We start from the raw sequence: 22,520 nt of genomic DNA on the forward strand, positions 1-22,520 counted from the left end.
ATAACAAACATGTAGGCAGGCTACACCTGCTGTGTGATCTGTAAAACAGATACAAAAAGGGTTCAAGGAGCAAAAGACCACCCTCCTCGAGGGAGGGTGTAGAAACCCCGGGCGGTTTACTCCGTTTCGCGACGATCAGGACTTACGTTTCCGCGCGACTTTTCAGTCGAATCTATAGGGAATAGCCATAATGTCGATTTCTGACAAAGGCTGGATTCGAACTCACAACCTCTGTGGGGACTCGTTGGTGGCGCTGAACCAACTGAGCCGACCGACCTGCTGTTCGAATTAGTTGGAAGATGGCAGAATTAACCCAAATATATGGACTCACACGGGCTGTCAAGCCACAATCTTTCACCCTGTGGCGTTGCAGGTGGCTGGGCGCCGACGGGCATGGTTCCGGTCAGTCTCAGCCTCGGTGGCGGTTACCTACTTAAGAATTCTACGGCAAAGTCATTGACGTAGACGATCATATCAGCGTCGGGAGCTGTCATCTGAAGGTGAGCAACAATGTATACGGCCTGGCTTCAAGAACAGGATTCCATTCCCAGCCCTCACAGCATGAGCGAAAGACTTACATCAGTACCATACCTATCCCAGTTGCCAAACCCCCCACCCAGTAATCCCCGCGCCACAAATCACATACACCATATGATTCCTCCTTTCCTATACGACTTTGGTTGGTGGTATGGTTCACCTCTGGCGAGGTGAGGGCCGCTAGTTCAGCGATAACTTTTTAGAATGGTGATAAGAAAGTGTGGTCAGAGTCGGGACAGTACTAGAGAACCGCCACATCCCCTTTCACTGTATTTTCTATTTTGGGGTTGAGATTGAAAGAGGTGAGGTGAAAAGAACTTGGGGGCGCCCAGAACGCAGAGTCGTGATCTCATGACGGTTCTTACCTCTTACTGGAACGAGCAATGAGAATGTGCAATTCTTACAGTGGCAGTGGTATCATATTCAAAAATTCACCTCTTATACTCCTAAAGTTTCTTGCAAAAATCTCTCCCGTGCCTAACCTGCCAATTGCACAACCAAACCTCAAACGCCATCCCCACGAAGCCCGCTATACAAATACCCCCCGAATCGCTCACACTAGTAGCACCAAGACTAAATTCGCGGTCCGCTTTGGGCACATTGTCTGTTATCTCCGCGAAGGTGCTTACGTACACGAGGCCGCCTAGGAGCCCTTCCCAGAAGATGATGAGGCACACGATGTAGAAATTTGGGATGAAGTCGAACAGCGCGTGCGACGTGAGGAGAATCAGGTTCAATACTTGAAGTATTGAAGGGAAGTAGAGGTGGTGGACACGGAAGAACGGAGTTGAGGATCTTGATAGGAAGACGCCCACCTGGTAGACAGCGTTGTAGGTAGGGTAGAAGGATCTGAAGTGTTCGAAGGGGCTTGATTTGAGAGGAAAGAGGAGTGTGGGCGCGACGCCTTGATTGATCGTGTACTCAGCCACATAGACAAGAAGGAGGGGAAGCATACTAGAGGAATTGTTAGCGGGGAATTGCTTACATGGTCTCTAAACGTACTATGGGAAGAACAATCCTCGAGAGCGAGCAAGATTTGCCTTTAGACTATTCCATGCGTTGCGTGTTCGCGATCTCGACTGGTTGATGAAAGTAAAGCTGCGGCCTGACGCCGAATGCATGGAGGAGCTGAGTAGATGCTCGCCTTCGGGAGATGCAGTGGGTGAGGAATCGAAGTCACTTTCTTCGGCAGAGCCAGTAGGTGCTTGGTCTTGGTCTTGGTCTAATCTCTCGTACTCTGCTTGCTTTGCGCCGGCCTTGAGAGGGCCCAAGGGCAAGATGATGAAAAAGCTAATCAGCATGATGACGGGCAAGAACGAGAAAGCCAGGAGACTCGTGCGCACACTCAGTCCCAGAGTGGTTGTGGCGATCACGTAGGCCCCGGCTCCGATGAGCCCTGCTCCGCCTGTCCCAGATCCCCATGCAGCGAGACTAAAGTGGCCGTAATGATGCGTCAACCCGAGAAAGCTGAGCTCTCCGCCTCCGCTGCTCAAGCTGGCTAGGACGACGCCTAACATCTTGACTGCGACTGTTTTGCCGTCGCGTGAGGCGGGAGTCAGGGCAATAAGAAGCATGCCACATGCGGACAAGGCCACGAAGATGAGGATTCGGATCTGGTAGGGAACCTTGTGGATGAAGTATGGGGCAACCAGCTTGGTCAGGAAGGAGGGTATCACGTCGGCGAGCAGCACGACGCCCTTGGGGACTGATGGCCCGACGAGGTCGAGGGCGGAGGAGAGGATGATGACATAGAGGACGTTGTTGATCAGGCCTAGGACGTCAGTCTATGGATGTCATAGATTAGGTTGAACATAAGAGGTCTCATATCTTTGAATTTCAAGTGACACTACAGACGCGGGACTAGTTGGGGAAAGGAGTCCAGAGAATATGCATACCGAACAGCCAGAAGGCAGCACATACACGCGGATCGGCGCCATCGAATACGGATCTGAGACGCGCGCGGAACAGTGGCCAGGACGCGGCAGGCGAGCCTGGCATAGGCAGTGGCATGGGGAATGCAGGGCTAGACAGCGCAGGCAGCCGGATGAGGGGCGTGTGTCTGCAGCATTTGGCTGGTGGCTGGTGGCTGCGCGGTGCCAGGCGTGCGTTATCGTGAGTTGTCGTCTCTCGTCTGGTGTTGAGCAAGCTGCGAGTGACAGGTCGGCATTGGCAACAGGCCCACTAACTCGGGCCGGGATTAGCGTCCAAGATTAGCTTCGGGCCCTGGGCGTTGGCGTACAAAGGGATGCAAAACACTCGATGCCATTCCACGGTTGCCAGGCCCGTGGGCTTGACTGGCTCGCGCCCACATTGCACTCCATGCCGCCCCGCGCTCACGGGCGGCATCTCAGCAGGGGCCCCGGCCGGGCGCATGCGTCGTGTGCAGTTTGACTGTGCTGGCTGCGCTCACCGCCTTGATTGCGCTGCGCGCTGCGCGGTGCCTGGTGCTGGCTCTATTACTCGGGGCTGCGGCGCGTCGGGTCGGCGAAATAGAGCGCTTCAGCGTCGCACTCGAGGCACGGCGTGTGTGCTGTGCGTGGCCCGAACGAGCAAGGCTGTGGAGACGGCAGAGGGACACATCCCGGTCAAATCGGCCCCCAAGGTCGCCCCGTCCAGGGTGGCTTGCTCGGACACGCTAGGCGGCCCACCTTGTCGTCCCAAGGTTCGCCTTTCCTTCTCTCCCAGCTCATCCATCCACCGCTCCTCCATCACCAACCACCCCCTCGACACCTGCTCGCCCGTCCTCCTCGCCCGCAGTGCTCTCCAGAGCCATGCGAGCGCGCCTCCCGAGCACCAACTAGCTGGCGACGATCGAGCCAAGTGCCTGGCCGACCGAGCAGAGCAGCGCGACCACGATGGATCCACGACACAACCAGCAACAGTCGCAGCACCCCTTCACCCGCCCGCTCATACACAACCCGAACCACCAGCCGGCGCCCCCGTCCCAGCCGCGGCAGCCCTACTCCTCCTATCCTCCCGTCTCGCAGCCACAACCCCCCGTCCACGCGCCCTTTTCCGACCCGTACACGTCGAGACGGGACCCTTTCCTCCCAACACCCTCCCAGCAGGGTCGCCGAGAGGGCTATGGCATACACGATGGTCTTCGCGATAGAGATGCCGCGCCTGCAGAGCGCCAGGTCATGAATGGAGGCTGGGCAAATTCAGGTACGATACACGTCTGTTCACCGGCGACGATTTCTTAGGCACAGCACACGCGAGCATGTTTCCACATCGACTCATGAGCGGATCCCTTGCCGACTACGCCATATGCGCTATCCTCGTACCCCTTGAGCGTTTGCAACACATTCTACAACCGTTGGACCAGAGCAGGAGGCAAGGGTTTGTCTAGCCGCCGTGTCTTGTCGTTGCGTCACACGCCACACCGTGCATCTGCCATGTGCAGGAAATCCCGCGCGATGCAGCATCCAACAGGCACGCAGCATCGAGCAGGGCAGTCCCCCAAACGCAAACTCGCGACTCGCACCCGTACGACCGCAACGACCGGATACGCGTGGCTAAGACAAACACCCACTGAAGAATGCTCGAGGACAACGCGTTAACTGCCCCCTCATCCCCTCTCTATGCTCTCATCGGCCTTCAGCCTCTTTTCTGCTGAACCACCGGAATCCTCGTCCGTACCCACACTTTGGCGCGCTAAGCGAGCTTGTTCCTGGGGCACTAGCTTTTTCTAACTGGCGAGACGTTTGATGGCTGATCAGGTTTTAGCGGCTCAACACCAGCATCACCACTCCCAATCTGGCCCGCCGCCTCCTCCCTCCATTACGTCCGCCCATAGCTCCGCAAACCAGCCTTCCTACGGCTACGATGCTGCACGGAGACGCTCTCTCGGCGGCGCCAGCCCCCCAACTCTCTACGGAGGTAAGCTCTATTTTTGGTCCCGTTGCAGACGCATCGAACACTGCAGTCGCACCGAAACCCGGCATGAATTGGGCGACACAATCCATGTTCATGACTGCCACGACATCCGCTTGGCATGGTTGATTGGATGTTTATGCCAGGCTAGGCCCGCACTATCATACCCCCCTAACCGTATATCGTTCTGGCCAAGCGTCACGTTACTAAGCCTTCTGCAGCTCCCCCTCATGAGGCTCCACCACCCCCGCCGTCGTTTCCTCGCCCGCATATGCCACCCCCATCGTCCCCCCAGCAGCCGCAGTCTCACTTGTCTCATGCGACCAGCCAGCGTCCAACCTTCCCGCCGTCATCATACGGCGGCGGGCGAGAGCTTCCCGGCCTAGCCTCAGGTCACCGACAGGGAGGCAGTATGTCTATTTCTTCCCTCATCGGTGGTGATTCTTCAACGTCTAATCATGCAGCTCAAAATCAAGCCTCTTCTCCCGGTACATCCGCCTCAGCCACCCCAATTAGCAATCATGCCATGCAACCTCCGTCTCCACGGCGGGTGGCTTCCGGATCTAGGTCTGAATTCACCCAGTTCCGCCGAAACCCGTCTCCCGACAGGCACGCGATGCCAAACTCAGTAACGAGGATGTCTGAGGGGCATGGCTATTCCGCCAGCTCTCCTCCCAGACCTTATTCTAGTAGCCATGGATCCCCAGAGCATGGTCGGCAAAATCTGCCCCCAGCTTCGCAACCGTATAGGCCAATGACGTTTCAGGGCTCGCGACTTTACCAGTCGTCCCCTAACGATGCACAATCACGTGACTCGCGACAGTCTGGCATTCCTCCGCGTCCAAGCAGCCAGCCTTCTGCTCCAGTCGAAGCAGAGTCCAAGTCAGGTCTTGATGCGCTAGGGCCAAGACGAGCTGCGTATGGAGCCAACGAAGGCGAAAGAAGGCGAACTATGGGAGAGTCTCATCATGCCAGGCCCAATACCTCCGAACTTCTAGGCGGTGTGACGCAAGAACAGCGAGACCGCGAGCGTCCAGTTACGGTGCAACCTGTTTCGCAGTCTGCTTTCAGCCCTCCCCGAGACCAGCGAATTTCGGCGCTTCCCCAGGAGGCCTCACAGCAATCCCAACGAAACTTGTTCTGGCGTAACCAAGCCGGAGCTGGGGAGGAAGGCCATCGAGGCCAGAATCCCGGCTCCGCTCCATTGTTTCGTCTGGGATTCGGAGGGCCTGCGGCTCCGTCTCAGGCGCAGTCTACATTTGCAAACGCAAGCGCCGATGACCAGGCGCGAATCCGAGCGGCATCTGAAAATCACCGGTTGATAGAGCAGTACCATGCGCCGCCGACCTCCGATCCGAACAGTACGGAGAGGCGGAGGGCTGAACAGTTTGTACAAACTCCTTCATCCGGTTCCAATTCGTACACACCTCGCTCTGTGGGGTATGAACAGCAGCAACGTCGCTTCGGCGAAGAAATGCTACCACAAAAGTCGTTCCTAGGCAACTTGGGTCCAGAAGCAAACAGACGAACAGGACGAGCATCACCACTTCCTCAGGCCGTACAAGGTGCTCAGGCTCAACCAGCGGGAATTGGCGGCGACCCTAATATCAAGAGCGAATTCGGAAGGATGTTTTCTGGTTTAGGGAGCGGACTAGGGACTGGTCCTCCTGGCATTACTACACCATCGAGACAAAGCCCTCTTCCACAGGGCTCCCAGGAGTCTCTGGGCGGAGACTTCATGTCTCGAGTTAACTCTCAGGGCGGACGAAAACCGAAGAGGGTAAAGGATGAAGACAATGCGCTTGATAGCGATGGAGACGGGAGAGGCACGCCAAACCTCATGGGCTCGCGTGGGCCTAAGCGCAGCAAACACAATCACGCAGCCCACCATCATCACCACCACGCCCATCCGCACCAGTAAGTGTTTGTTGGGTGGCTTCCTTGGACAAACAAGCTAACCGTTTGCAGTCATCACCATCATCACCACAAACCAGAGGATGAAGCCGCTAGCCTACCTCCTAATGCTGCAGCCGCTCCTTTTAATAGTGCTCGATATGGTTCTGCTCAGCCGCAAAATGGCACGGCAGCGCAGATGGCCCATCACCATCACCATTATCACACGGGCCCTCACCACCATCACCACGCACCAAGACCCAGCCAGCCAGCGCTAATGCCTCCTCCTAAGCCTGTAATCCCCGAACACGATATCTCGTCGGTTTTGCAAGATGCTGCCAAGCAGCCTCGACGCCATCTAGGAAGTCAGATGTATGAGGCCAAGGTAGAACTCCCAAAGGCAAACTCCCAGCTAGACGAACAATTCGGGTACTCGTCCAAGCCGAAGCCCCTACCTGACTGGGACTTCAATCCCGTCAACTGTACCTTTACGATTCGCGTGCCACACCAGTACCTACGACCTAGAGAACGGTCGCAAATTGTAACGCAGCGGCATCTCTGGGGCACGACAGTCTACACGGCCAACTCGGACCCCATCGCGGCCGCCATACACTCGGGTTGGCTCCGTGGCGAATGGAACGACTCAGTCAACGTCGAATCGCTCGACCCTCGACTTTCCGATCCCAACAATCCCTCTGACGCCGAGGACACGCTCGAGAAAAAGCCCAAAGCACCGGTGGTCCCGCCGCCTGAGATGAGCCTCCACATCACACTGCTCATTCTGCCAACACTCGAGGAGTACTTCCCGATGACCGAGTACGGAATAACGAGCCGCAAGAAGCTGGGTTATGATGGGTGGAGCTTCATGATCCATAAAATGCAGTGGGTGGAAGAGGGATTCGGGGTCCGCGGGCAAGAGAGGGGTGCTGCGGCGCTGAAGAAGAGGCTGGATGCTAGCAATGCGCTGATGGCTCTCATGAATGGCTCGAGGTCATTTGGGAAGATAAACAGCGGTGGAGTCGCCGCTACAGGGAGCGGGTTGACGAAGCTGCATGCATGAGACAGACACTGAGAGTTGTGCTGATGTCGTGTGTTTCCGCAGATTCTGAGGATCTAGGTCCGCCTCGTACCATTGGCGGTTCTGTTAATCTTGGTGCAAGTGCAGAAGTTATGAAGGAAAGGCGGCGAAAGATGATTGAATACTGGCGGCTGGGGCATATATCGTCACTTGGTTGGAATGACTGATATTAGCAGCACGTACATTTGGATGGGCGAGTGAGGTTGAATACAGACGATGTGAGTTGGGGCAACGAGCACAGCACGGGAGCGGAGCCGGGACGATTCAGTTTCCTGTCTGTCTAGCATCGCTATATACCCATACCTTTTGACGCATGAGACGGCCGGTAAGAGCGAAATTGGGTAGCTTGCGCAAACACAATGAGACTTTATCAAGGTAGTCCTGTAATTATAAAAGGAAGTCGGACTATGAGTTTGCGTACCACTTTCCAGCTACTACTTGAAGGGCGGGAGTGGAGTCGAGGTTAGCGCCCTGGCCCACACGTCGGTCGCCTGCATGATCGGTCTTTGTCTTTGTCTTTAGCTTCACGTCTCCATTCACACCACTCTTAGCAGCTAGAGAGCTATTCTGTTTCTCGGAGAAGACGTTCAACCTTCTCTCAGCTCTTCTCCTGCTTTGTATCCTCGGTACCAGTGGGCAAGTCCAAAATCCGTACGACCGGAGGGGTGCCTACGTCTTCAAAATGCACGTTCGTGTGCCTTGGATTCATACGCACACAAATGCGATCTATCCTGTCTAGTTTGCACAAAATTTGTATCTTGCGGGGATAGCAGCATCATGGACTCGCGGCCAGATACAGCGTCTTCAGAGAGAAGCCTTTTGGAGTATTGAAGCGTACTAATAATCCACAAAGCGATCTACACGCGATCAAAGTCCTTTGCGCCGCTTTGAGAATCCAAGGGCCAAGCTGTTACCAGAGAATAGGTCTGGTGTACTCAACTCCTATGCGGCACATCTCTACTATGGCAAATCGGCTCTCAGAGCGGCTGACACGAACGTATGCGCCGAATTCAATCTTCTAGCCAATCTATACGTCTCTGCAAAATCGTTCTTCTAACCAACCTCCACGTCTTTGCGGAAGAGGCGCAAGACGCTGAGCGCAAGAGCGACATGACCGATGCGATCTTAGCGCTCGCAAACCCAAATGAAGAAGAATACAGCACCGCCAGAACATGCCCGGGATGGCGCCCTGTCGACGTCTACAACGAGCTTTCCGGACACGCAAAACGACTGATTTGGAATCGAATACCTCCCTCAAAGAGAAAAGCCGAAATCGAACCTTTCGTAGAGTTCATCTAGGATCTTAACGGGCAAAGCGCCTTCTTGTTGGAATCTACAAAGGCCTCGCCGCAGAGTTCATCTGGGATGGTGCCTTCTTGCCAAACTCTACGCAGACCGCATCTTTTCGCATAAGCTCAAGCTTGAAGACAAAAGTCGAGACGAATACTCTGCAGAGTTCATCTGGGATCTTGCCGATGCCTTCTTGTCGACGCCTTCTTGCTGACGCTTTTTGACAATATCCACACAGACCGCGCCTTTCCAGACAAGCTCAAAGACAGAAGTCGAGACGAGTACCCTGCAGAGTTTATCTGGAACCTTGCCATGGTTATGCAGGAACGCAAGCCCTTGCCCAGTCACCTTGACCTCGAGAAGGCCAGCACCATGAGATGTCATAAACCGGTCGATACCACAAGATGTCATGAACCAGTCGACGAAGTCAGCTGGGAGGGCGACAAACGAGCTCGCCAGCTCGCCGTTGTCCTCCAGAAGGCCGGCACCACAAGATATCATGAGCTGGTCGACGAGATCAGCCGAAAGGAGAACAACGAACCCCGAAGCGGCGAACGAGCTCGCCGTTGTCCTCCAGAGGGTCGGCACCACAAGATATCACGAGTCAGTCGACGAAGTCAGCCGAAAAGAAAGGGGAATACGGAACTCCAAAGCGGCGAACGAGCTCGCCGGTATCCTCAAGAAGATCGGTACCACAAGATGTGGCTAGTGGGTCAATGAAGCCAGCCGAAATAAGAGCTACAAAGCCAGAGCGACGAGACGAGTGGCTGATCTCATCAAGAATGCCGGTATCACAAGATATCACGAACAGGTCAACAAGATCAGCCAAGATGAGGGGAACGACATCCAAAGCGGCGAAATCAGTCGGCCTCCCAGCGTTTAGTAGAGCTAGAATCGGCTGCGGAGAAGTAGGAAGTGCATTTTTGATCGTCGTACAACCTCAATCTTTCTCTCTGGACTCGTGTGCACTTGCCCGGCACTGCTTGAGGTCCTCCAGTACCATTTTAGCATTTGTGAAAAGGCACCCTAACAAGCCTAAAACCTGTCCGGGCCGCCTTAGACGGTGTGTCACGTGGGGCACGAAAAAGGTGGCATTCTAATTCTACAATAACATGTCTCGTGTGTACACCTGTCTACCACTGCTTGGGGTGCTTTAATGCATTTTCAGGAATCTGAACGAGACAGAACCCCTCCACCTTGGGCTATATGGAAACTCGTTGAATCAACCCAAGCAGTGGCAGAGAGGTGTACATAGGAGACAGATTGGTTGATGACTGTGCCATTTTTTTTCCCGCGCCCAGCGTAGGTGCTAGACTGCCGCTGTATGTTCAATGAAGCCAGGCAGACGTCTGCCGGTCGACGTTTCTTGTAAGTGTCTCTAGAGTCGGCCGAGTTGGATGCTGGTGTCCGTTTCGTAATTGAAGCAGAATTGCCGTCAGAATCGCGATGTGTTAAAGGGGTGGAAGTTATGCTCACGCTACCTAGAGGTCGCATTGTGGTTCCAATCACAGTCATGCGCGCGTGAGATGGTCTCTGGAGTCTGTTGGATGGATTCCTGCTGTCTGGCTCCTATTCGAATCATAAATGAGCTCAAAATCGTAGCTTTAGGTCAAAGGGGGGTCCCGATTCTGGGCTCAAAAGAATATCATATCAATTCCACTTGCATCTGATTGCCTTTGTACGCTTTCCAAGTGATATCTAGATCCTGTAGAGACAATCTATGGTGTCCCTCTCTATTTGAAGTAGAATTGGGCTGGCAATGACAGGTTTTGGCCAAAAGGGGTCGGTTTCTGGCCCCTAAAAACAGAATTCCAGCCAAATTCCAGCGGCTCCAATCGCTCTCAAATTCGACCCTCGATTCCGAGCCCAATTCTAGTCTGACTGCAAAATGGAAACGGCCAATCGACTCGGTGGAGGCCAGAGACGCTACGACAAACTGGCTACGGCACCCAGACGCAAGATGCAGCTTCTGGGTGAGCGCAGGCCCGGCTTTGATGCGAGTCTGGACTGACGGACTTTTGTGGTCGTCGGTGCTTTTTATGTCGTGTCGCCCTGATAAGCGGCGTGGGCTCCGCTTTCGCAATGGCGGGATGGGGATCCCCTGGCAGGCGGGAGGGCTTATTGAGATAATCTCCAGTGCGTCCTCTTTCTTTCGAATCTGCCAAAGCCCAATTCCCCAGACACCGACTTTTCTAGCACTTTGGTCCGCACCTGAGCATCCCAGACGCCGGGTTCAGCCACGACGAGCCCTCGCCCGAGCCGCCACGACGGGACGCACCGACTGCCTGGCAGTCTGACCGAGCGGGCGGAGATCGGAGAGCCTCATTGAGGGGATACCTGGGAGATAAGATGTCGAGGGTCCGGAACTACTCGATGAGCAGGGTCAGTGGACTGCCTTCTCGTTCTTCCCAGCCGTCTATCGTGGTTTCTTCCCTGTGCTTTCATTCCGCGGCTGTTTTGCGGAGCTTCCGATGCTGGATGGGACGATGGAGGGGCACCAGCCCCGGCCGTTCGGGCAGACACCGCGAGGAAAGCGCCGGCTTTATGTCCACGATCACGGAACAACTGGCAATGGCGTCACGCGGTCTACGAGACGAGAAGACAGTGCGACGCGTGCTGAACACAGGCCGCATGCGAACGACGCGGGCTGCGGGCTGCGGGCTGCGGGCTGCGGGCTGCCAGCTTTGACGCCACACCGTCGTGGAGCACGCACTGGGCGTTGTGAAGCAGCGCACGGCGTGATCGCGACGCTCTCCTGCACGCCAAATCAGCCCGTCCAGCAGTTCTCGCAGGCACGACGGGCATTGCCAGCCCCGCCAGGCAGGCGCCAATTTATATCCAGAGCTGCGAATCGGACAGGCATGCGGACCCTTCACAGCATCGACGGCCCTAGGCCCCTCACCCCGCTTGTGGTACCAGATTTTCTGGAGAGCGAGCCGAGCTAAGCCATCAGGCCGCGAACATCATCATCACCTGTTCGCCCACGCAACACGGCAACACCAACGAGGGCCCCAACACCGCCAACGCTGCCAATTGCTGCCATTCTTTGCCCATTTCTCCCACGAGTGCCTGCACCGCCCGCCGTCTGCTCTCCGCCCACGACCAGCCCCACTGCAGCCACTCCCACACCGCCAGACACCCATTGTGTTTCTTTTGCCAGACCTTTTCGCGACTCCTCTCTTTCTTCCTCCACTGCGCCTAAGCCGCAAGCAATTCCTCCTTCTCTTTCCTTCGTCATGGCGACCAACGGCGTCTTCGCCCCCAACATGCGCTCCGTCCCCACGGGCGAGTTCATCTCGCCGAGCAGGAAGACTAACGGTGCCGGCGTCCAGGCAGAGGACACGCGGATATGCGTCGTCATGGTGGGCTTGCCCGCGAGAGGAAAGAGCCTCATTGCGCAAAAAGGTACGGCCGTCTTGACCTGTACACACAACGTCGCGTATCTGGGCTAATTGCTTTCTCTGAAACAGTCGTTAGATACCTCCACTGGCTCTCCATCACCGCCAAAACCTTCAATGTCGGCCAGTACCGTCGCACCGCCACCCCAAACCCCTCTGCCGAGTTCTTCGACACCACAAACCCAGAAGGCGAGCGATTACGTCGCGCGGCGGCCGAGGCGGCAGTCAACGATATGTGCAAGTGGTTCGCCGAGGGTCGCGGACTCATTGCCATACTAGATGCGACAAATTCGACCAAAGATCGACGGCGATGGATACAGGAGCGATGCACCAAGCAGAACATAGAGACCTTGTTCGTGGAGAGCAAGTGCGACGACGAGGACCTCATCATGAGCAACATCCTAGAAGTGAAGACCACATCCCCCGACTACGTCGGCCAAGATCCTGAAGTCGCGGCCCAAGATTTCAGGGACCGGATACGAAACTACGAGAAGGTCTACCAGACGATCGACGAGGATGAGTACGATTTGACCTACGTCAAGTTGATCAACGTGGGAAAGCAAGTAATCATCAATCAGATACAGGACTACCTGCAGAGCCGCGTGGTGTACTACCTCATGAACTTGCACATCAAGCCGCGCTCCATTTGGTTATCGAGGGTGTGTACCCCATCTCTCCGTCTCGAAACATGCTAATCTATCTCTAGCACGGCGAATCCAACTACAACCTCAGCGGCAAGATCGGCGGCGATGCAGACATCTCAGACCGCGGCGAAGCCTACGCGCGCGCTCTCCCCGGCCTGGTCGCGCAATCCGTCGGCGATGGCCGAAAGCTCACCGTCTGGACCTCAACCCTTAAACGCACTATCCAAACCGCGCGCTTCTTGACCTTTGAAAAGCTCGAATGGAAAGCCCTCGACGAGCTTGACTCCGGTGTCTGCGACGGCCTCACCTATGGCGAAATCGAGCAAAAATACCCCGACGACTTCAAGCAGCGTGACGAAGACAAGTACAACTACCGCTACTTGGGCGGAGAATCGTACCGCGACGTGGTTATTAGGCTGGAGCCCATCATCATGGAGCTAGAACGCAGCGAGAACATCCTGATCGTGACGCACCAGGCGATCCTACGGTGCATCTATGCATACTTCATGAACGTGCCGCAGGAGCGGAGTCCGTGGATGGAGGTCCCGTTGCACACGCTGATCAAGTTGACGCCCAAGGCGTACAGCACGCAGGAGGAGAGACTCAAGGCGGACATCCCGGCTGTTAGTACGTTCCGGGAAAAGGGGAGCAGTGCTAAGCATCAGTGATTGTGGCAGACCAACGAGATTGAGGAGCGGGTTCGGAATGAGAATCGGCCGGCCTTGTGGAACAAATATCAGGAAAAGAGTGTGGATGGTTGGGTTGGGGAGAGGCTGTGATGTTTTGATACTGGGTTGTGAAGGCGGAGGGAGATAGGACGTCCACATACGGAACATGAACCAGATCATTGAAGCGCCCGACGATTGTTTCACGATACGACCAACACTCGCATCACGGAATCCGATGCGATATCGGATGATTCCACTACTGGACGGATATGTGGGCCTTCTTAACTCCACTCGGAAGGCTACCATAATCCTCTTTATTCTTTCCCTCTCTTTTCTTTTCTTTCTTTCCTTTCTAGGGCTGGCGACTGCCCCTATGTTCTTGATGCCAGCATCTCCATGGCGTTTTCGGGCTACAAGGATACGCAAACACGACTGGCTTCATGCCGGGAGAGTACGTATTTAGATAGGTTATGGTCTGGGTTTTCGGCTTTAGCTTGTATTGGAAAGTGATCAATCCAAACGGGGCTAAAGGGGAGGCGGAGTTTTACATAGAACTCGGAAATGAGAATTGGCATCTCTGCTCTTAAATATTTTTGTTGGTGTTTTTTTTTGTAGATCTGGGGGTGGTGATTTGGCAAGTGGGTTCTGATATGCCGTCGACATGAAAATAAAAAATAAAAATTTCTTGCTTCTGGTTTTTCTCTTTCTTTTCTTTTCCTTTACGTGCGGTCATATGCTAATTCACATGATTCTAGAGCTCTTTGAGTGGGGGTGGGGTATAAAACCATCGTCCTCGTCTGCGAAGTTCGAAGCTTCAGGAGGACAAGTTTGGGGCTTGGAGACTTTTCAACAAGCATGACGGAATGTTCTATGGGGGTTTGGATCTGGGTGTTTGTGCAGCAAAAGAGCGCATCACCTTCTGGTGCTATGGCGGGAGGCAGGGCCGCGGAGGAACAAAACGATGCTTATCCTATGCCATGGCTGGGAAAAGGGTCGGCTGTGGATGATCAAACCAGTGTAGTCGGAGCGTACAATGGCTGGGAGCAGGAGGATCGAGCGGTGTGAAAGAGATTTGGTGGTGATTAGGATAATTGGGCGAAGACGAACTGCGAGGTGGTGAGCACTAAGATGAGGTTTGTGGTGTTGCTTAGGTGCTGCTTATCACCATCATAGCACACATGTTCTAGAGACGTTGTTGGAAGGTTGGAGAGGCGACTATCGTCTCGGACGAGTGCATGCGTGCCTCAAGTCTTTCAAAATTTCACGCTATGGCCCGAACATACTCTAGCGAGTACGGACTTATTATACTTCTACAAGTAATCTCTACACAGTCCGGCCCGGGCCACCGCCGAACTCTTCGTCCTGCACCGAGTCCATCATCGCACCTCTTGCTTCTCTCCAAGCCTCTCCCTGCCCCGACCCCATCCGGCTGGACCGTCGAGCTTGGGGCGGCGGTCTCTGTTGCTGTTGCTGTTGCTGCTGTTGCTGTGGTTCAGCAGGCCCGTCGCGTCCATCGGCATTCTCTCTACGGGCTGGTGAGCTATGGTCAGACATACTCAGGGAGGAGAAGTTAGGAAGAAACAGGACACTTACAATCATCCTCACTCACCCATTCCTCCCCCTCACCACCCGGATTCCCTGCTAGCCCTTCGCTGTCATCCAGGGGTTGCCCAGGCCGCATGCCCCGTCCAGAAAGACCTCTTCGTCCCCATTGAGGCCTGCCGCCGCGTTGGCCTCCTCGGCCCCTGTTGCCAAACTGGCCTCGCGGGTCTCCGCCATCGAGGCCGTCGTCGTGCATCCCCGGCCCAGCGCCCATAGCACTTTGTCTTCGTCCTGCACCGCGAGGCGGGCGGGCTCCTCGCGGTGGCATACCGCCGCCCATGGCAAAACGCCCAGCTTGGTTGGCGCCAAACTCATGGTCAGGAATCGACTCCTCTCCAAAGTCTTGCTCATAGCCCATCCCAGCATACATATCACCCGGACCGCCTCCACCCCCGGCGCCCATCTCACCATACGGATCGCCCACAAACCCATTCCGCCCTCCCCCTCCCATTCCAAACGGCATCTCCCTCATCCCCCTACCCATTCTAGGATCCATCCCCCCACCCCCACCACCACCACCACCACCACCAAACCCCTCCCCCCGTCTCCCCTGCATCCCCACCAACCTCCGCAACTCGTCCACATCCCGCCTCCTCCCGCGCTCCAACGCCTCCATCCGCCCGAGCACCTTGCGCTCGCTCTTCTTCACCCGCTCCCTGCACCCCCGATCCCCTTTCCCCCTATCCCCCCTGCCCTTTCCACCCCGGCCATCGTCCCCCCCACACGCCGCCATCCCATTCTCCACGTCCTCCTTCAGCTCATACCGGATCTCCCCCTCGCCCATGGTCCCGTCGGCGCGCCGGCTGCGGTACAGCACGCGCGTCCCCTGGCGGCACCGGCACGCCGTCTTGCAGAAGCACGCGTCCAGGAAGGCGTCGCCGGGGAAGCGTGCGTAGTCTCGTTGTACTGGGGGCGGTTGATGTGCGGCCACGGGCGGGCGAGGCTGGGGTTGGTATTGCGGCTGCGCTTGATAGGGGCCCGGTTGGTATGGCGGTTGGTACGGAGGCTGCTGCTGCTGCCGCGCGGGCGGCTGGGGGTACGGTTGGGGCTGGGGCTGGGGCTGTGGGTACGGCTGCGCCGGGTAGGCCGCCGCAGGGCTCCAGTGTGGCGAGGCCATGGGATACGCCGCGGCGGCGCGGGGCCGTGGGCCGTAGGCGGCTGGTGTTGGAGGCCGGGGGCTGCGGAAGGCTCCACCACCTGGAGAAGGCCTGTATGGTGCTGGCCCGCCTACGCCGCGGAGTGGGAGGGCGGCGTGGTAGCGGGGGGAGGGGTAGTCGTGGGAGGAGGGTGAGCGGGAGCGGGAGCGGGAGCGGAGGCGTAGATTTGAGGACGGGGAGCAGGGGCAGTTTGTTAGCACGGGCCGGTAGTGGCCGGCGACTTGGATGTCTGGGCGGTTGGAGAGGGTGTTACCCATTTAGGGGGTTTTCCCGTTGAAAGGTGGGTGCGGGTTTAAGATTTGGGAGAGTGGGGAGGGGGGGGGTTATCAGATGGAGTGGAGCTTTGATGAAGCGAAAGAGGTCTATGAGAGTTAAACAAGCAAAGTACAATCATGGAAGGAAAACAAGAAAATAGAGCGACGCAAAGCTGATGAAGAGTTGTAGTGGTGCTGCTTGCGAATATATGCAAATCAGCATACCAGAACTTCACTGAACGATCTAGAGTTCAACACACAGCGGAACGAAGAAGAAAACAGGAAAAGAAAAAAAAACACCCAAGAGCGAGCGTTCAGCTCTGTTTCTAATGTTGACGGCGCGGGAACCGCTCTGTTTGCGTCGTGAGGATTGCCCCTTGTTTGCTCGAGTCCACACGTCGTACCCACTCCGCGAAGCTAGGTATGAAGCATCAGCAGTAGATCAAAAATACATCAAACGGGAGGAACGAGACAAACTTAGAGTCCATCTTCTAGTGAGTCTTAACTTCCTATATCCCATCACGCAATATGTCAGTGCCGAAGGACTATTTTGAAGGTATTGTATATTCCGCAACCCGAGGTATCCTCTGCATCAAGTATAGTCATTACACAGAGGCCTCGTGAAAGAACTGGCATCCCACCCACCCCTCCAACGCCAGAAGCAACCAAGGACAGAAACAAAGAATAAAGAAAAAGGAAACAGAATGAAAAGAGAGCTGTACAGCTTCAAGTGTGCGGGTTCGTAAGAACCGGACAAGGTAATCAATACATTCAGCTAACCAACAATTGCCGCACAGCGACATTTTGGCACCAAACAAAACAGTGTTTTCAAGAAGAGAAGATTAAAACACGGCTCTAGTAGATCATGGACCGCACTTGATCGCGTCGCGGATTTGCCGGATTCACTCGCGGAACTGCATGGCGTGGGTCCTTCGCGACTGGTGGAGGTGGATGTTGGGAGTCGCGGTGCATCCACTTCTGCGGACTCGTGGGAGCGCTCTTGCTGCTGGCTCGCTCGTATGGCTGGGGTTGAGATCGAGGACGCTGCTGGCCGGCGTTGGTATGGGCGTTCTCTTTGATATTCTTTGCGTTCCTGTCCCGTCGCTCCTTGTTGAGAACGAGGTCGGTCCAGCCCTTGGAGCTACCGATGTCCTTTCCAACAGTCTCGCAGAGGACCTTCATCCAGCCTTCTTTTTGCGCGGCGCTGTCGGCATAAAAGTCGATGACCTCGCCATTAGCAAAGCGGATCCGGAAACCTTCCTCGACGAACATATAGCCTTCCTCTTCCTCAGCAAACGCGGACTTGCGTCGACCTCCACTCTTAGACGGTGAAGACTGTGTGAGAGAACTCCGGTCATCAATCAGTTTGCTGGCTTTTGCAAGGTTGATCGTTGCACGAGGTTGTCGCGTAGATTCGTGGTACGCGGTTAGCTTGGTGCCCGAGAGGCGGAAGAATCGTCGGCGCCAGTACTAGAGCAAACATTAGCACGCTGTTATCCTAGAAAGCTGTAAGTCTAGGAAGTCAATAAACCACTCACTGGACAGTCACCGCCTTGTTGGCTCAAAGGGCCTTCCCAGCTCGTAGCCTTAAGCTCCTCTGCCTCTTTCAGCTCGCGAATGCAAGCACTCATGCTCTTCGGCATATCCTCGTCCTTGGCAGTCTCGGGTTTTGGAACGTAAAGAAGTTGCAACTGAAGCTTGCCAATACGATAAGGTGGGCGTCGGACCATTCCTCCTCGCTTGCTCTTGACACTGCTTCCAGGATCCACTGCCCACTCGTTGAAGCATGGAATGTCGACAGTGAAAGGTCGGCCGAAAGCCTGACTCTCATGGTTGTTGAGGCAGACATATGCGCGTGCAAATGAGCCATCTGTGCCTACGAGGTCGTGCAGCAGGTCCCAGGCAGTAGCTTGTTTACTGGCCCGCTTAGACTGCATTTCCTGCTGTTTGATCTCGGCAGCACGCTCGTTTGCCTCGTTTTGCTTGCGCTCCTGCTCTTTACGCTTCTTGGGGGAAGAAAGGAGACGGCTGAAAGCTGAAGTAGACTTCTTGTGATTTATAACCTTCGTCGGAGACGTGGTAGGCATAGGCGGCTCCGGCGGTGCCTCGAGCTTGGTTTGGAGAGTGAGTTGAAATTCAAGCTCCTTGTAGACGGTAAGCTCAAATTCCTGGCCAATAGGAGCGGTCTGGCCAAGCTCAAGCCATGCGGTAGTCACACAGTGCAATCCATTGTCGAGGGTGAGTTGGAACCACGTTCGTTCGGCTGGTGCTAGTTAGCATTGAACGATCCTAACAGCTGTGTGCACACTTACTCTTTGGGAGCGGTAGATCGAGGTCTTTCACTCCAAGAACCTTGACAAACAATCTCCCTCGCTCCTTCTCCTCTCCGGTATCCTCATCTATCATTGTTTGGCCTTCAACGAGAGTTCTCAGCCCAGCAGTTACATTGCTCTCTTGGCCGGGCAGCGGAGGTGCTGGACCACTGGGAGCCTTCCGTACATTACCAGAGGTCGAGCGAATGCTCTTTCTCCTGACCTTTCCATTCCATGGCTCAGTTGTCCAGGCTTTCCGGTCAGCGCTGGGCTTGCGAGGGCTGGTTCCAGCGGACCGTGTTCCTCTGCCGTCTGGAGCAGAAGCTTCGGTCGGTGACATTGGCGGCTGCTCATCGCTGAACTGCCGACTACTTGCAACCACCACCTTTGTGTTTTGTCTCATCAGGTACCCTTTCTGTGTGCGTGCATAACCATTAGTGGGACTGTACTCGTATAGAAAACCCTCCCCACATATGAAATCTTCTCCTACATAACCCGAAGGCATTGCAGCAGCTGATGTGGAGAATCGGGCGTAAGAGGGTAATGGAAAGAGGTCTACCTTCTGCGCCTCAATAACACGGTCAAATTCCTCATCCAAACCGAAGCTCAGATCGTCGGATGCTCCGCTGATTGGTATGTCGAGCTTGAGTCTATTACTCTCGCGACGGCGTGGTGGATTCTCCTTGTTTGATCCATCGCTGTGCTCCTCGACTGATTCCTCTTCATCGCCATTGGTAATGTCCAGACTCATGGACTGCCTCTTGGGACTTCGCTCCGGAACCGGTGGTGCTCGCTCTCCACTGACTTGGCGACGCTGAGCTGCCATAGCTCTGATGTCGGACTGGACAAGGGATGGACGAGTCTTTAGCTTTGCCCCAGGTGCTTTTATGGTTGCAATCGGCTCTGGGACCACGGGAGAATCGCGCTCTTGCGGCTCAATCATTGGATGCCGGATAACTGAATCTGGAGTACCTGGCTCATGCTCAGATTCTTCTGCTGAGAATTGAGGCAGCTTTAATTGATCCTCGGGCGTCGCAGGGCGTGGGGTCAGCTCCGGCTGTGGTTCGAATGCTGGGATAGCCTCAAAAGCAGCTTCCAAAGCGATCTCACGAGGAGCTGGTTCTGGAGCCTTAGGAATGGAAGGCGTCATGTAGGAGTCGAACTTCAACCTGAAATCATCGTCTCCCACGAAAGAGCCAAAGTCAGGCAAGTCACTGGCGGTAGTTTCAGGTGCAGTATGGTGCTCTGCTTTTGGCGTCGGGGGTCCATCAGAGTCTGTGATTGTTGGTGGCTTTTCAACCTCTTCAGTCAATTTCTGAGAGTACAGGCTGGCGTCATCGTCATCTTGACGCTCCTGCTCTGTCTTGTGGTGTATGACAGATGCTTCGCGATCGTAGTCGTCCACTTGGGAAACTGACCGCTCGGGGTTGTACATCTCAGTCAGGGAGTATGCGTCAACCACGCTGTCGGCATCGCTTCCAGCCTTGACTGGCGCGTCTGGAACATCGACATCAAAGTTCGAAGAAGCCTCTCGGGAAGGAATTGGAACGTCAGGATCGAGATCCGCAAGATCACCGTAGCTCCGCTCGGGACTAGACGCCATGGAGAAGTCGTAGTCGTAGTCGTCGAAGTTACGGCTCTTCACTTTTCGCAGAATGGACTCCCGTGAGATCCGTGGGATGTTGAATGACTCCATCTCAGAATCATCTACCTCATCGACTTCATCCACATGGACTTGGATTCCGAGACCCTGTTCTTTCTGAGGCGACCTCGAATGTTGAGATTCATTGTGGCTTTCCTGAGTCGGGGTATCGGTGTTGCGATCATCGAGACCCATCAGACGAAGCCTGTCCTCAAGCGACATGGAGGTATCACGCATGTTCAGAATGTCGGATTTGGACACTCCAGCGGCACGTGGAGGCATCGGTAAAGACCGCTGCGCGCCACTCACCCGCTCAGCCGCGGTCGATAGTCCAATGCTGGAGTCTCTCCTACGGTGGCCATTCGCTGCTTGAAGCTCAGGAAGAGGCGGCAAAGGCCTTGATTCACCCTCCGAGTTGGTTGAGCCCTGGCGGTTCTCCGACTTTGCGACTCCATTCGGACGTGCAGTCGGCATGGGACTAGCCTCCCTGCCATCGAAAGGATCATCAAAAGTATCTGCCAAAGAGGTGTTCGCGACTTCAGGGCTCATGTGTCGCCAGTCTTCCGGCAGCACAACAGGCGTCTTGTCTGTATCCTCCAGAGACGCGTCAAAGCTATCATCATGGTCTATCGAACCACGATCGAAGCTGTCGTCAAAGTCCTCAGCAGAATCAAAGCTCCCCTCCCGTGAACCAGAAGCAACAGACGATGGATCAGGCGTAACCATCTCGTATTCGTTGATTGTGGGTGGAGCGGCGTCGAAGGTTACACTCTTTGCATGTCGGCGCAAGGGACGCGGGGTTTGATGTTTGAATTGTTCCTCGTCGTCGGACCAGATGCTGGATTCGGGGTCGTATGTCTGGCCAACGGCGCTGAACCTGGCGTTGCTGGCGAGGGATGATTTAGTCGGCGACGCTAGCTCGCTATTGGAGTTATACGGGGAGACTCCGTTGGGTCGCGCAGGAGGTTTGTTCGGGCTTAGGAGGAAAGGGATCTTGCTCAAACTCTCGCCTCTACGATGTCCCTTGAATTCCTCGTTCTGTTTTCGCAACCCGTTAAGACTCTGGCCACCGTATGCGTTTCCTTGAGCCTGCACGCTGAGAGGGCGACCGGCAGCAAGAGGACGCTCGACGACTGGAGTTGAAGTGGGGTCGTATTCGTTCTTCTGCTCGCGGGCGAACATGCTGCTGTTCTTGACGCGCGACGCTTTCTTCAGGTTCTCGATGGAGGAGCGCTTGGGCGACAGGGACTGCTCGCGCTCAAAATCGTTCTCCGATCCAAAGTGGGCCGGGGAAGCTGGGTCGCGTTCTTTCCAAAAGAGTCGCGGGGAGTTGTTGAACGGCGAGGAGTCGAAGGGAGACGAGTCTCGATTGAACATGAGTTTCTGGCGACGGGTTAGAGCGAATTGGGAGCAAGAATGCGGGCCGGCAATACCTTGGTAGATTGGTTGAAGCTAGGAGAGTTTCTTCTCTGCTCCGTCGTACCAATCTCGGACAGTGGTCGCTGGAAAGCGGCGCCGGACATCTTGGACGGCGATGTGGATGGCGTTGTTTTGTTTATGCGGAGAGGCGGAACCTGAAGGACGGGGAACATCAATACACTATACATGCGATACACGGAGGAAGACGTGGGTATGCTCTTACCCCTTCAGAAGGCATCGCACTCAGGCAGTAGCTGCTGGAGTAGGAATTGGCGACGCAAACGTGCCCTCGGCGACGGATGGAATGCGGAATGCGCGCGCTCCGTCAAGGAGTAACCGCGGTGATGCGCCGGAACAATGATGGCAGTGAACACAGCGAAGTCTCAAGCGAGAGTAGGAGAAGTTCGAGCAAGGCCGACGGGCAGAAGTGAAGTGTGCAGAGCTAGATGCTGGAGTTGTGGTGGAGGGGAGGGCCAACCTCTTAGCTGAGTCGAGGTTCCATAATACGCGTGCACGGCCCAACTTTTTTAAGCTCGTCGCGAGGAGCAACGGCACGCGGGCATAGAGAAAGTGGCATGCCGAGTTTGAACAAGCTGTCTCATGTGTACACCTGTCCGCCGCTGTTTGGGTTGCTTCAATGTAATTTCAAACGTCTGAAGAAGATAGATGCTCTTCGCCTTGGGCTAGGGGGAAATGTATTGAAGCACTCCATGCAGTGGCACAGGTGTGCACACAAGCAGAGTACTTGATGAG

General features: G+C 55.4%; 6 protein-coding genes across 6 annotated transcripts; 3 read left to right on the forward strand and 3 right to left on the reverse strand.

The window, feature by feature from the left end:
• Positions 1-815: 815 nt before the first annotated feature.
• On the reverse strand, positions 816-2,553 carry BDZ99DRAFT_532674 (batten's disease protein Cln3). The gene is made up of 3 exons (XM_033726489.1): positions 2,433-2,553; positions 1,540-2,308; positions 816-1,491 (listed from the first exon to the last, which is right to left on the reverse strand). Exons 1-3 carry the CDS (start codon positions 2,545-2,547, stop codon positions 984-986), a joined length of 1,392 nt encoding a protein of 463 aa, XP_033575669.1. The 5' UTR covers positions 2,548-2,553; the 3' UTR covers positions 816-983.
• An 839-nt stretch (positions 2,554-3,392) lies between these two features.
• BDZ99DRAFT_521202 (Rxt3-domain-containing protein) lies at positions 3,393-7,363 on the forward strand (the record flags this gene model as incomplete). Its single annotated transcript, XM_033725605.1, has 4 exons — positions 3,393-3,702; positions 4,264-4,416; positions 4,632-6,327; positions 6,379-7,363. 4 exons carry the CDS (start codon positions 3,393-3,395, stop codon positions 7,361-7,363), a joined length of 3,144 nt encoding a protein of 1,047 aa, XP_033575670.1.
• A 4,544-nt stretch (positions 7,364-11,907) lies between these two features.
• BDZ99DRAFT_389514 (fructose-2,6-bisphosphatase-like protein) lies at positions 11,908-13,381 on the forward strand (the record flags this gene model as incomplete). Its single annotated transcript, XM_033715643.1, has 3 exons — positions 11,908-12,076; positions 12,142-12,728; positions 12,776-13,381. 3 exons carry the CDS (start codon positions 11,908-11,910, stop codon positions 13,379-13,381), a joined length of 1,362 nt encoding a protein of 453 aa, XP_033575671.1.
• An 83-nt stretch (positions 13,382-13,464) lies between these two features.
• On the forward strand, positions 13,465-14,040 carry BDZ99DRAFT_38076 (uncharacterized protein). The gene has a single exon (XM_033715202.1). It carries the CDS (start codon positions 13,548-13,550, stop codon positions 13,842-13,844), a length of 297 nt encoding a protein of 98 aa, XP_033575672.1. The 5' UTR covers positions 13,465-13,547; the 3' UTR covers positions 13,845-14,040.
• A 491-nt stretch (positions 14,041-14,531) lies between these two features.
• BDZ99DRAFT_532676 (uncharacterized protein) lies at positions 14,532-16,397 on the reverse strand (the record flags this gene model as incomplete). Its single annotated transcript, XM_033726490.1, has 2 exons — positions 14,532-14,913; positions 14,975-16,397. 2 exons carry the CDS (start codon positions 16,395-16,397, stop codon positions 14,705-14,707), a joined length of 1,632 nt encoding a protein of 543 aa, XP_033575673.1. The 3' UTR covers positions 14,532-14,704.
• A 768-nt stretch (positions 16,398-17,165) lies between these two features.
• BDZ99DRAFT_38124 (DUF1709-domain-containing protein) lies at positions 17,166-22,208 on the reverse strand. Its single transcript, XM_033715225.1, has 6 exons — positions 21,991-22,208; positions 21,782-21,922; positions 19,266-21,731; positions 18,707-19,121; positions 17,933-18,657; positions 17,166-17,864 (listed from the first exon to the last, which is right to left on the reverse strand). The coding sequence occupies exons 1-6, from the start codon at positions 22,003-22,005 to the stop codon at positions 17,250-17,252; spliced, it is 4,377 nt and encodes a 1,458-aa protein (XP_033575674.1). The 5' UTR covers positions 22,006-22,208; the 3' UTR covers positions 17,166-17,249.
• Between the last annotated feature and the right edge of the window lie 312 nt (positions 22,209-22,520).

This window comes from Mytilinidion resinicola (assembly GCF_010093595.1).
Source record: "Mytilinidion resinicola strain CBS 304.34 unplaced genomic scaffold BDZ99scaffold_11, whole genome shotgun sequence".
Taxonomy (NCBI): domain Eukaryota; kingdom Fungi; phylum Ascomycota; class Dothideomycetes; order Mytilinidiales; family Mytilinidiaceae; genus Mytilinidion; species Mytilinidion resinicola.

Bases quoted from the DNA above. Each gene is read 5' to 3' on its own strand.
- BDZ99DRAFT_532674 (XM_033726489.1), bottom strand. From the start codon at position 2,547: ATGCCACTGCCTATGCCAGGCTCGCCTGCCGCGTCCTGGCCACTGTTC. The intron at 2,309-2,432 runs GTATGCATATTC...CTGACGTCCTAG, and splicing joins TGCTGCCTTCTGGCTGTTCG to GCCTGATCAACAACGTCCTC. The intron at 1,492-1,539 runs GTACGTTTAGAG...CAATTCCTCTAG, and splicing joins CGAGGATTGTTCTTCCCATA to TATGCTTCCCCTCCTTCTTG.
- BDZ99DRAFT_38124 (XM_033715225.1), bottom strand. The intron at 19,122-19,265 runs GTAGACCTCTTT...GCACGCACACAG, and splicing joins GTGTTATTGAGGCGCAGAAG to AAAGGGTACCTGATGAGACA. The intron at 18,658-18,706 runs GTAAGTGTGCAC...AACTAGCACCAG, and splicing joins CGATCTACCGCTCCCAAAGA to CCGAACGAACGTGGTTCCAA.
- BDZ99DRAFT_38076 (XM_033715202.1), top strand. From the start codon at position 13,548: ATGAACCAGATCATTGAAGCGCCCGACGATTGTTTCACGATACGACCA.